Source organism: Mobula hypostoma, chromosome 13 (genome assembly GCF_963921235.1).
Source record: "Mobula hypostoma chromosome 13, sMobHyp1.1, whole genome shotgun sequence".
NCBI classification, from domain to species: domain Eukaryota; kingdom Metazoa; phylum Chordata; class Chondrichthyes; order Myliobatiformes; family Myliobatidae; genus Mobula; species Mobula hypostoma.
In genome coordinates, this window is record NC_086109.1 from 55698736 (window position 1) to 55712071 (window position 13336).

General features: G+C 40.1%; 1 protein-coding gene across 1 annotated transcript in view; it reads left to right on the forward strand.

Moving 5' to 3' along the window:
• The window catches only part of tex9 (testis expressed 9), a 97916-nt gene that overhangs the window by 45007 nt on the left and 39573 nt on the right, over positions 1 to 13336 (forward strand). The window contains exons 6-7 of the mRNA XM_063066511.1: positions 3942 to 4018; positions 7346 to 7518. Coding sequence (XP_062922581.1) covers positions 3942 to 4018; positions 7346 to 7518 — 250 coding nt within the window. The remainder of the gene's footprint in view (positions 1 to 3941; positions 4019 to 7345; positions 7519 to 13336) is intronic.

Consider the following 13336-nt stretch of genomic DNA (forward strand, 5'->3'; position numbering starts at 1 on the left):
TTAACAAACACAAGATAGTTTGTTCACTACTTCCTGAAGGATATAAACATAGGAGCAGCCCTCTGGTTTTGATTTAATTGCCTAAATTTGTATGTTACTGTGAACTTGGGATCATTTTATACATTGCAACAACATTTGCTATTAATAAGAACTTAAGTCACCATTTTTTTTACTATTTTAGCCCAAGAACATGGATGAAATTTTGCATTCATATAGCCCTCAGAAGGTAGAGCATCCCTATGAAACGGTTCGTAAGCCGGAATGTTGTAAAGCAAAGAAGCAATTACCATTTATTTATATGGGAAAATTTTGTGAGCATTCGCAGACCCAAAAATAACCTACTAAATCATGCCAAATAACGCATAAAACCTAAAATAATAGTAACATATAGTAAAAGCAGGAATGATATGATAAAACCACAACCTATATAAAGTAGAAATACTTTTCCGCAATCATTGCCTGAACTGTTCTCCGTAGCGAAAATCTCACGCAAGCGCTCTCAGCAGAAACACTCTCTCCAGTAACCTTTAAGCTATGAAGCTGCCAAATCATACCAAATAACACGTAAAAATACACAGCCTAAAGTAGAGATAATGTATGTACAGTGTAGTATCACTTACGGGAATCGGGAAGACACTGATAATGGTTTGTTCGGCTGAGTCATCGCAGGTTGGGGTGGTGCAGTGGCTCCCACCCTTCGGGCAGCGAACCGATACCGATCCGCGAAGCATGCAGGGGTACAGCGGTAGCCGGGAGGCACACAGCACATCTTTAAGAAAAAAGCCAAAATAAATAAGCTAATTAATTAGGTGCCACCCGGCACGTAAATGTCGGCCCAGATCAGAGGCGATGCATTCTCCACTAATCGGTATTTGTCCGCGGCCTGGGGGTTGAGGTGGTGGGACACTGGGGTGTCATCTCATCATCGTCTGTTTCCATTAGGGCAGGCAGCTCATCTTCTTCTATCTCTGCTTGCCTCGATGTCGAAGGTCGAGGTTCGTCGTCTGCTGTGGCTGATGTGGAAGTCTTGAAAAATGACAGTATGCTTGACTGCTGAGCCTCGCACATTTTTCTGTCATACAGTTCTTTGTAAGGACTCAAACCATCTTGCAAATATGCCCTAAACCGACGTACCCTTTCAAGATTAAAGTCGTACTTTATCATTACTCATTCAGTTTTGATTGTTATCCTTTCCTCTTCCAATTGCATCAGCTCTTCATCTATCAGTTCTTGGTCATGGGATGCCAAAAGCTCTTCAACATCATCTTCGTTAGCTTCTACAAGCCAAACTCACTTTGTCCTTACTTCGTTCACCACAATTGAAATGCTTAATTATGTCTAGTTTTACGCTAAGTGTAACACCCTTACGAGCTCTTTTAGGCTTTTCCGATACTTTAGAACTCATCTTGCTAACGGCTGCTCACAGGCACGTGTTTAAGCAATACTGGCGAGAATGCTGTTCCGAATCGGGGGGAGAGCGGCTGCTCGGGGTGTGTGCTGCCTTTTATCACGCACTGATTTTTTTCGCGTGCTGCTTTTTTCGTAACAGTGAAAACACCTTCTGTTAGCGAAAACAGGTAACTAATGTAGGGCTTTCATAACAGTGAGGTTTCGTAAAGCGAACGTTCGAAAAGCGGGGGACACCTGTACATAGCTGTAATGTATCCAGTTTATGTTAGCAAGATTCTGTTACCACCAAAACCAAATAATGCAATACTTTACTTTAGTAGTAACAATTGAAGGATAAATAGTGGCTGAGACCTTCCTACCCTTATTAATAATTTGAGGGAATATATGAAGCCTCACTGTAATATTTTATTACTTCTTCAAAGGATGTAACAGTGCAGGACTTCCTGAGTACTATAATGGATGTCTCACTAAGACCCTGGAGTGGAAGTTGATCCTGTAACTTTTCACCTGAGATGAAACAGGGTTACTAATTGTAAATTTTATTATATTACTTCTGGGGATAAAGGTGTTGTTAACCTCGTGCCTTAACCAATTTATTTGGTTCTTCGCATGACTAAATTCCAAGGAAAGTCAGGGTATTTGTGATTTTAAAATTAATTAGTATTTAGAATTTAATATATTAAAAGTAAGAAAGGTTCACTACTGTGAGAATAATGATAAATGCATTGCAATATGTGAATCTCTGTATTTCATAAAATGTTAATAGTCCTCCAAATAATGCAGTGTTTATAAAATAAATTTGCACTTTCCAAGTTTGAGTTCACAAACAAAAATAATATCATAGAACTTGAAATATAAGAAGTCCTAATTCTGTACCAAATGGCATAATATTTTGTGTGTTGAGCAGACAATACATAAAAATGTATAGATAGTATATAATAATTCAGATTATTTATATTAGTTCTACCAGTAAGCGTAGATGTCTATTACACATACCATTTCAGATCTGTACATGTTATAAAAGTAAGCAAATTTTCGATTTGTCATATTTATAAATTCCATCTTGTGTTGCAAGTTTTCCTAAATTCATATGGTTCATGCAATTTAATGACAAAATAGCTCCTATGAAGTAGTCCAAGTAAATGAGCTATTTATAAAAATGGATACTTGGTGATCAGTATATCACATTGTTTGCTCAGCTGTAAGTCTAAAACTTGCACTTATGCCTATTTGACATTATGACTATAATTTTTACATTAACTACTAAATGGTGGATGTGAAAATCTGAGTGGTTAGGCTAAGGCCACTAGTTAGGGAATCCAAACAGGATTACAGTACCTGCTGCTCTTTAGATGTATAAAGTACTCCATGAACAGACTAGACAGCCAAGCATTTAAAACTCTAAGTCAACATGCTTTCAATAGCTCTTTTAAAATACTGGTGTGTGTTCTATGTTACTTTACATTACAGTTACATAAATAAAAATGCACTTGCTCACTGAATACATTACATGTGGAAAGCATTTTGGTTAATTTAGGAAATATATTATTTTTGTGTTACATTGTATATTGTGTAAATAGGGTTTTTTTTACATATAAAGGTTTTTTGCAAAGGACGAGTGTAGAAAATATCTAATATTAAAACAACTTATGAAAATAATTGTAATTACAGTATCCATTTGTAGATCTAAATATGTTAATTACAATTATGCATCAATCATATAGGGCAGCATAGTGGTATAGTGGCTAAAACTCCCCTTCACAACTCAAACAGCCTGGTTCATTTTCTGACCCTGGGATCTGTCTGTACGGAATTTCCAAATGATTATGCAGGTTTCTACATTTCCTTCCACTTGTCAAAACATGCTAGATGGTTAACTGGCATCAATAAAATTAGTGTAAATGAGTGGAAAAAGAGTCAAAGAGGAATTTATGTTTATATACACACACACGTGTGTATGTATGTGCGTGTATACACAAATGTGTGTCTGTGTGTGTGTATACATATACACTGTAGGTGGTCTAAGTACTGGTGTAAAAAGGTCTCCTAGATGCATTTAAAAAATGTCATTTCTTCTAATCCTTTCATACTAAAGCGATCCCAGTTAATTGTGGGGAATGGAACCTCTCTGCTACCATAATCCTGTTCGTTCTACTCCTCTCTCTGACATGCCTATCGTCCATCTCCTGCTGAGAGACCAGTCGTATGATACCAGCAAAGTGATTGTCTATTTCCTTTCTTACTCTACTTTACTCTACAGTATCATTTGTAGAGCTTCTGGGCCACCCTTATTACTGTAGTGATGAACTCTTAATCAATAATGCAGTGGCCCCCTCCCCAAAGTACTTGAAACTCCAAAACAAAATTATTTAACTGCATTAATTTGCACCGCATACTTTCCATAATTTTCCTCACGATGACTTGCCTATATGTTATTTTTGTGCTTTGTGAATGTATTTGGTATTGTATGCAGCTAGATGGACAACTGATAATGTTTTGTAATAATTTTTGTTCCAAATTATGTGCTGCAGAACAGAAGTAAGATTGGATTGAGGAACTTGGAGCAAAGCAGATCATGTTCTGCAAACAAAGGGAAGAAAATTACTAGGTAAAGTCTTCTGCACATTTTGTGCCATAAACTGGTGTTCAAAAGAATTCCTACAAGCAAGGCATTATATGAGCAACATCTATTGAGGCTTATACATATAGAACATAGATCATAACCATGTGGTACTAAATATTGTCTGTTTTTATTAAGCATCCTTATAGCCTGTACAAACCAAATTTGAGATGCCAGAAACTGGAATGGTTGCAAATTATTTAGGCTTATTTTGCCCTTTAAGCCTGTTTTGCCAATCATTAAGATCTTTGCTGATCCGTGATTTAGCTTCACATACCATATTTTCCCTCTACCCTTTCATACTTCTATTAATCTATCTATTATCAATTGTTGTTGCAAAAAAAAATCCCAATTTCTATTACCTCCTGCAAATAGTAGTTTCCTAATTTCCTTTCTAAATGGCCTGGCTCTAATATAAATACTACACCCTCCCATCATTGGTTTCCTAATGCTGTTGCTCTTAGTATCTCAGAAAACTTTTAATACCTGAAAGCATGCTGCTTAGGAATTGTTTTTTTTTCATCACCACATGTCTAATGCTCATTTATTTCTGGAGTGAAGTAAAATTTTTTACCATTTCTGAGTTGACTTACATACTCTTAAAATTCATTTAAATTCACTTTTGTACTGAGATGGCATCATTCCTCAACATTTGGAGTGTTGCCCATAAGGTAGTTTGTTGTTTTAAGCCATGCCAGTCTAAGTAACTGTGGAACAACAGTATTTTCTTTGCACTGTGTCCTCTGCAATAGTTCTATTTAAAGCAGGTGCCAGCCCAGCATTGATAACTTGGCACGGGAAAACTTCTTTAACTTTAGAACATAGAAATCTACAACACATTACAAGCCCTTCGGCCCACAATGTTGTGACAACCATGTAACCTACTCTAGAAACTACTTAGAACTTCCCTAGCGCAGAGCCCTCTATTTTTCTAAACACCATGTACCAATCCAAGAGGCTCTTAAAAGACCCTATTGTATCCACTTTCACCACCACTGCCAACAGTGCATTCCATGTGTGAAAAACTTCCCTGTGATTTCCCCTCGGTATCTATTTGCAAGCGCCTTAAAACCATGCCCTCTCGTGTGAGCCATTTCAGCCCTGGGAAACAGCCTCTGGCTATCCACAAGATCACTGCCCCTCATCATCTTAAACACTTTTATCAGGTCACCTCTCATCCTTTATCGCTCCAAGGAGAAAAGGCCAAGTTCACTCAACCTATTCTCATAAGTTACGCCCTCCAATCCAGGCAACATCCTTGTAAATCTCCTCTGCATTCTCTCAATAGTATCCACATCCTTCCTGTAGTGAGGTGATCAGAACTGAACACAGTATTCCAAGTGGGGTCTGACCAAGGTATTGTATAGCTGTAACGTTACCTCACGGCTCTTGAACTCAATCCCATGGTTGATGAATGCCAACACACCATATGCCTTCTTGACAGCATTGTCAACCTGTGCAGCAGCTTTGACACGGACCCCAAGACCTCTCAGATCCTCCACAGTGACATTAATATTATATTCTGTCTTCAAATTTGACTTACCAAAATGAACCACTTCACTTATTTGGGTTGAAGCCACTTCTCAGCCTAGTTCTGCATCCGATTGATGTCCCACTGTAAGCTCTGACAACCCTAACTTTGTTAAAGTTATTTATGTCTTTAAGTTTCAGTATTACTATTGTAATCTGATTCTGAAGTTTGTTGCTCTTTATTGAACACCTTTGGCTTGTAAGAAGTCAGTAACAATAGTATATGTTGTAGCAAGATTCATTGAAATCTGCTACAAGCATATTCAAAATTAAGCAATTTATTTATGAGCAAACAACAGGAATTCTGCAGATGCTGGAAATTCAAGCAACACACATCAAAGTTGCTGGTGAACGCAGCAGGCCAAGCAGCATCTATAGGAAGAGGCGCAGTCGACGTTTCAGGCCGAGACCCTTCGTCAGGACAAACTGAACTTCCTTCAGTTAGTCCTGACGAAGGGTCTCGGCCTGAAACGTCGACTGCGCCTCTTCCTATAGATGCTGCTTGGCCTGCTGCGTTCACCAGCAACTTCAATTTATTTATGACTTTATTTTGTCCTACAACCCTTGTAAGACAAATCTTTTTTTGGAAAGAGTGCTTCAGATTTGGGAAATATGAAATGACTATAGGTTAATCTGTCAAATTGTTACTGACTAGCCAAGTATGATGAATAAGTGAAAATGATTGCTGTGGCACATCAGTTTTCATTCTGTAAATTTGAATGAGATTGCTTACAAATGGGATTATCATTTACACTTTGTATGTTCTTAGATGTTTTCATGCATGCTTTGTCACTTTAAATAATTTAATGATTAAACCAACAGAGGTACATTAAATGTATCCAAGTGAGCATTAATTTATTATTTTTGAATGTTAGTTATTGATTAAAATTTGGTTTTTTTTGGTGTGTTTTAATATTATATACAGTAGATTCTGGTTAATTGGGCCATCATTTAATTGGAGCAGTTGCTTATTTAGGACATCTCTTAAAAAAACAAAACAAATTGAGAAAATAGCTGGGATTCCCTTGTTTATTCAGAACACTACATTGCCAAACAGTTTCTAACTAACGTCAGTCACTTGCATGTTGTGTAGCCATTAGATACTACACCGGATTTAGAACAGTTTTTAAATGGTATCACTTGAGTATGTTTGTGTTAGAAAGCAGTGATTTTTGTCACTGATAGTTGGTGAGAAATAAGCAGTATGACATTTCGGAACTGTTTTGTTTACTGTGGTTTCAGACTTAGATGCCAGAAATGGTCAGGAGTGAAAATTAAACAACTTCACTACTTCAATAAGTTAGGAATTATGAAGAAATTGAAGAAATCAATAATGTTATAATAAAAATGAAGAATTGGATGATGCAATTGCCAATAACATTGTTTGAAGGCAGTCCATTATCTGCACTAGGTGTCTGCACTGATTTTGTTCACTTAGTCAATCAAAAGAACACGGCAGCATATACTACATTAATTCCTTTATCAATGACTTTTAGGAAATAACACAATTTTATGGTGCGGTATTAGTTTTGGTAGTGTTCTAATTTGTTCTGTATTTCACTTAAATACATTATTTGTTACTCAGTTAAAAAGTATTTTTATCTTTATATCTATTTAACTATTTCCTTGAAATTTCGGCTTATTGGGGCAGCTAACTAATTGAGCCAATATGCACTGGTCCCAATGTGTCCCAATTAACCATAAATCATTAACCAGTTTCAGCAGAGAAATTTCTTTACTGAACTGAAAAGAAAAAAATAAGTGCCTGTGTTTTTAAAATTTCAGTGCTAAACATAAAACTGTTGAATTGCACATGGCTGATGATGTTGCGGTTTTAGAGGACTTTTCCAATTTCTCCCTTGCAAAGACAATTAGCAAAATTGAAGGTCAGCTAGAGGATGGAGCTCCTGCTGATATAGAAAATGTGATGCCCAGCACTGGCAATGAAATGAGCACAGGTGGGACTGAACTCAGTGTTTTGCTCTTTATGTTGCATAATTAAGTTGTTTAAAACTGCATCATTATTAGAGGAAAAGGAAGTGTTTTTCGTGAAGTATGTTGACCGATAACGATTTCAGTTATTAACACTTGACTGGAAGCATTTAGAAAAAAATGCAAATATTGTGCCATAAATTTAAATTTTGTAGAATGTAAAATTTGGCTCATCATTTCTGGATTGAAAACCTGTAAACTGACTTCATGGGTTTAATTAAACAGTGTAACTTCTGGATTAATTGTTAATTCAACAGTACTGATTTCGGTGATTGGCAAGCTGTTAGAGTCCATTATTAAGGATGAGATTTCAGAATACGTGGAGGCACATGATGAAATAGGCTGAAGTCAGCACGGTTTCCTTAAGAGGAAATTGTGCCTGGAAAATAAGAGGAAATAACAGGCAGGATAGACAAAGGAGAGTCAGTGGGTGCTGTTTACTTGGATTTTCGGAAGGCAAATAGACAAGGTAAGAGCCCATGGTATTACTGGAAAGATTGGCTTACTGGCAGGAGGCAAACAGTGGGGATAAAGGAGACCATTTCTGTTTGGCTGCCGATGACTAGTGGTGTTCTGCAAGAATTAGTGTTAGGTCTGCCACCTTTCACGTTAGATGATCTGGATGACAGAATTGAAGGCTTTGTGGCCAAGTTTGCGGATGAAACAAAGATAGAGGTAGGGACAGGTAGTGCTGAGATAGCAGGGAGTCTATAGAAGGAAAGATTAGGTGAATGGCAAAGAAGTGGTAGATCAGAATCACGCATGTTATATGTTATGAAATTTGTTGTTAGATTCTTATTAGGTTATAGGGGAGGATGGTGGACTATAGAACAAAGAGGAGAAGGGGATCCAGAGTAAAGTGCTGGGAAAGTTAGGAGAAGAAAAGGGATGAAAGGATAACCAGAATGGGGAATGGGAAAAAAGTGAGGGACGGTTGCAGGATATGGGAAGTAATTACTGGAAGGTTGAGAAATTGATGTTCATGCCAACAGATTGGTGGCCACCCAGATAGACAGGGTTGCTTCTGTCAGACCGACAGGGTTGCTTCTAAACCCTGGTGTGGCCTCATCGTGGACTAGAAATTGGATGTCAAATTGAAATAGATAGCAACCCTGAAATCCTGCCTTTTGAGAGGAACAGAGCAAAAGTGCTTGACTAAGCACCTCCTCCCCCGAATCTGTATTGGGTTTTACCAATGTAGAGGAGGCCACACAAGGAGCACCAGGAACAATTGAGTCTCACAGATGAAGTGTCATCTCACCTAGAAGGATTGTTTGGAGCCCTGAATGATGGCGAGAAAAGAGATGAAGGAGCAGGTACAGCACTTGCTCCACTTGCAGAGGTAAATGTCAGGATGGAGATCAGTAGTGAGGGAAGAGTAGACAAGGGAGACACCTATGGAAAGCAGAGAAGGGGTGGGTGAGGGGGGGAGGGAAAGATATCCTTAGTGGTAGAAGTCGCGGAGAATGATGTGCTGGTTACAGAAGCTCATAAGGTGGTAGCTAAGGACAAGAGGAGCCCTATCTGTGTTACAATGACGAGAGATAGGGTGAGAATAGATGTGCAGGAAATGGAGGAGATATAGGTGAGGGCAGCATCAATAGTGCTGGAAACGCAACCCAGTGTTTTGAAAAAAAAGGGATATCTCAGGTATTCTATAATGGAAAGCTACACACAGAGACAGAGGAACCGAGAGAATGGATTAGCTTTTTTACAAGTGACAGGGTGGGAAGAAGTATGATCAAGATAACTGAGAGTCAGTGGATTTGTAAAATATGCCAATAGATAGTTTGTCCCCAGAGATGGAAACAAAGAGATCCAGAAAGAGGAGAGAGGTGTCAGAGATATTGTAAGTAAATCTGAGGGCATGGTGGAAGTTGGAGGCAAAGTTGAAGAGGTCAGCATAGATGCAGGAAGCAGCACCAATACTAGATTCAATCTAGTCATCAATTTCCCATAGACCTATGCATTTTGAGTGAAGTATCCTCTTGGTATTTGTGTTTTGAAAGTGCCAAGTTCTTTACCCTAAAATGTACAGAGACTCTAATGCTTGACCCATTTATTTCTTGTCTGTTTCTGTTGAATGGCTTTGAATGGTTGAATGCACTTCACACTTTCTTCTGTATACTCATCTATTGTATCCTACTCCTTATCCTGAATTTCAATGGCTGTCTCAAGGGATTGATTAGAATTCAATCAATACAGTCTTTGTTTCAACTGTCTACTGAGCTCACTTTCTTATCTGCACATTTGTAATACATTAAATTCTTCAAATATCAGTAACCCACTAACCTCAGAGAGAGAATAAAATATAACCAGCCCCTTTGAAAGGAGAAATCAGTGATATCCTTTATTCAACCATTGACAGCAAACTGAGATGTAGCAACCATCTTTTGTTCCAGTCTGGAAGGCTGTAATGCACAAATATTAATGGCTGTAATTATCTTGACAGCCACTACCAAAGCAGTCTTTGTCTGATTCTGAGATGCCTGCAAGATCTGCCCCTAGATTTTAGTGAGGAAATCCTTAATGTTCTAGTGGAAGAACCGCTCCTTTTGCACCTTGGTTAGAAAAGGGCTCTTGCTTGAACCTACTCTTCCACTTTCTTCTCATAGGTTATTGTTATAGAAATATAGAAACATAGAAAACCTACAGCACAATACAGGCTCTTCGGTCCACAAAGTTGTGCCGAACATGTCCCTTAGAAATTGCTAGATTTCCCTATAGCCCTCTATTTTTCTAAGCTCCATGTACCTATCTAAAAGTCTCTTAAAAGACCCTATCTGCCTCCACCACAGTTGCTGGCAGCCCTTTCAACTCACTCACCACTCTCTGAGTAAAAAGTTTACCCCTGACATCTCCTGTGTACCTACTCCCAAGCACCTTAAACCTGTGTCCTCTTGTGGCAACTATTTCAGCCCTGGGAAAAAGCCTCTGACTATCCACATGATCAACGCCTCTCATTTTATTAGATTAGATTATGAGGACACTCAGTCCTCGTTTATTGTCATTTAGAAATGCATGCATTAAAAAATGATACAATGTTCCTCCAGAGAGAGATCACAGAAACACAGGACAAACCAAGACTAAAACTGACAAAACCATATAATTATAACATAGTTACAACAGTGCAACGCAATACCGTAATTTGATAAAGAGTAGACCATGGGCACGGTAAAAAAAAGTCTCAGGTCCCAATAGCCCCATCATCTCACGCAGACGGTAGAAGGGAGAAACTCTCCCTGCCATGAACTTCCAAGCACCACAAACTTGCCGATGCATTGGAAGCACCCGACCACAGCCGACTCTGAGTCTGTCCGAAAACTTCGAGCCACCGAGCACAGAGCGCCATCCTCTGCCGAGCGCTTCGACCCCGCCCCAGCCGCTGAGCAACAAGCAAAACTGAGGATTCAGGGCCTTTCCCTCCAGAGATTCTGGATCACACAATAGCAGCGGCAGTGAAGCAGGCATTTCAGAAGCTTCACCAGATGTTCCTCTGTGCTCTCGCGTCTGTTTCCATCAAATCAGGATTGTGCACGGCTCCCTACTTGACAGATAACAGATATCATCATCACCGGAGTGGCCATTGCAAGCTGCGTCGCGCCGCCATCTTCTCCTCCTATACACCTCTATCAGGTCACCTCTCATCCTCCGTCACTCCAAGGAGAAAAGGCTGAGTTCTCCTCCCTCGCCTCCCACAGTACCTGGGGTACATCTCATCCGGTCCTGGCGACTTATCCAACTTGATGCTTTCCAAAAGCTCCAGCACATCCTCTTTCTTAATATCTACATGCTCAAGCTTTTCATTCTGTTGCAAGTCAGCACTACAATCACCAAGATCCTTTTCCATAGTGAATATTGCTATTTCCTCCAGTTCCATACACACTTCCCACTGTCACACTTGATAGGTCCTATTCTTTCAAATCTTATCCTCTTGCTCTTCACATACTTGCAGAATGCCTTGGGGTTTTCCTTAATTCTGCCCACCAAGGCCTTCTCATGGCCCCTTCTGGCTCTCCTAATTTCCTTTTTAAGCACCTTTCTGTTAGCCTTATAATCTTCTAGATCCCTAACGTTACCTAACTCTCTGAACCTTTTGTAAGCTTTTCTTCTTTACTAGATTTATTACAGCCTTTGTACACCACGGTTCCTGTACCCTACCATAACTTCCCTGTCTCATTGGAACATACCTGTGCAGAACTCCCCTGAACATTTGCCACATTTCTTCCGTACTTTTCCCTGAGAACATCTGTTCCCAATTTAAGCTTCCAGTTTCCTGCCTGATAGCCTCATAATTCCCCTTATTCCAATTAAATGCTTTTCTAACTTGTCTGGTCCTATCTCTCCCCAATGCTATTGTAAAGGAGATAGAATTATGATCACTATCTCCAAACTGCTCTCCCACTGTGAGATGTGACACCTGACCAGGTTCATTTCCCAATACCAAATCAAGTACAGTCTCTCCTCTTGTAGGCTTATCTACATCTTGTGTTAGGAAACCTTCCTGAACATACCTAACAAACTCCACCCCATCTAGCCCCTTGCTGTAGGGAGATGCCAACTGATATTTGGGAAATTAAAATCTCCCATCAAGACAACTCTGTTATTATTACACCTTTCCAGGATCTGTTTCCCTATCTGCTCCTCGATATCCCTGTTACTATTGGGTGGCCTATAAAAAACACAAAATTATTGACCCCTTCCTGTTCCTAACCTCCACCCACAGAGACTCCGTAGACAATCCCTCCATGACATCCACCTTTCCTGCAGCCATAACACTACCTCTGATCAACAGTGCCACGCCCCACCTCTTTTGCCTCCTTCCCTGTCCTTTCTGAAACATCTAAAACCCGGCACTTGAAGTAACCATTCCTGTCCCTGAGCTATCCAAGTCGCTGTACTGGCCACCACATCATAGCTCCAAGTACTGATCCATGCTGTAAGCTCATCCACTTTGTTCACAACACTCCTTGTGTTAAAATAGATACATCTCAAACTGTCCACCTGAGCGCGTCCCTTCTCTATCACCTGCCTATCCACCCTCACACACTGTCTCCAAGCTTTCTCTGTTTGTGAGCCAACCGCCTCTTCTCCAGTCTCTTCAGTTTGGTTCCCACCCCCCAGCAATTCTAGTTTAAACTCTCCCCAGTAGCCTTAGCAAACCTCCCCACTAGGATATTGGTCCCCATGGGATTCAAGTGCAACCCATCCTTTTTGTACAGGTCACACCTGCCCCAAAAGAGGTCCCAACGATCCAGAAATCTGAATCCCTGCCCCCTGCTCCAATCCCTCAGCCACGCATTTATCCTCCACCTCATTCTATTCCTATTCTCACTGTCGCGTGGCAAAGGCAGTAATCCCGAGATTACTACCTTTGCGGTCCTGCTTCTCAACTTCCTTCCTAACTCCCTGTAGTCTTTTTTCAGGACCTCTTCCCTTTTCCTACCTATATCATTGGTACCAATATGTACCACGACCTCTGGCTGTTCTCCCTTCCACTGCAGGGTATTTTGGACATGATCTGAAACATCCCAGACCCTGGCACCTGGGAGGCAAACTACCATCCGAGTTTCTTTCCTGTGTCCACAGAATCGCCTGTCTGACCCCTAACTATAGAGTCCCCTATCACTACTGCCTTCCTCTTCCTTTCCCTACCATTCTGAGCCACAGAGCCAGACTCTGTGCCAGAGGCGCGGCCACGGTTGCTTCTCCCAGGTAGGTTGTACCCCCCCAACAGTACTCAAACAGAAGTACTTATTGTCAAGGGGTAAAGCCACAGGGGTA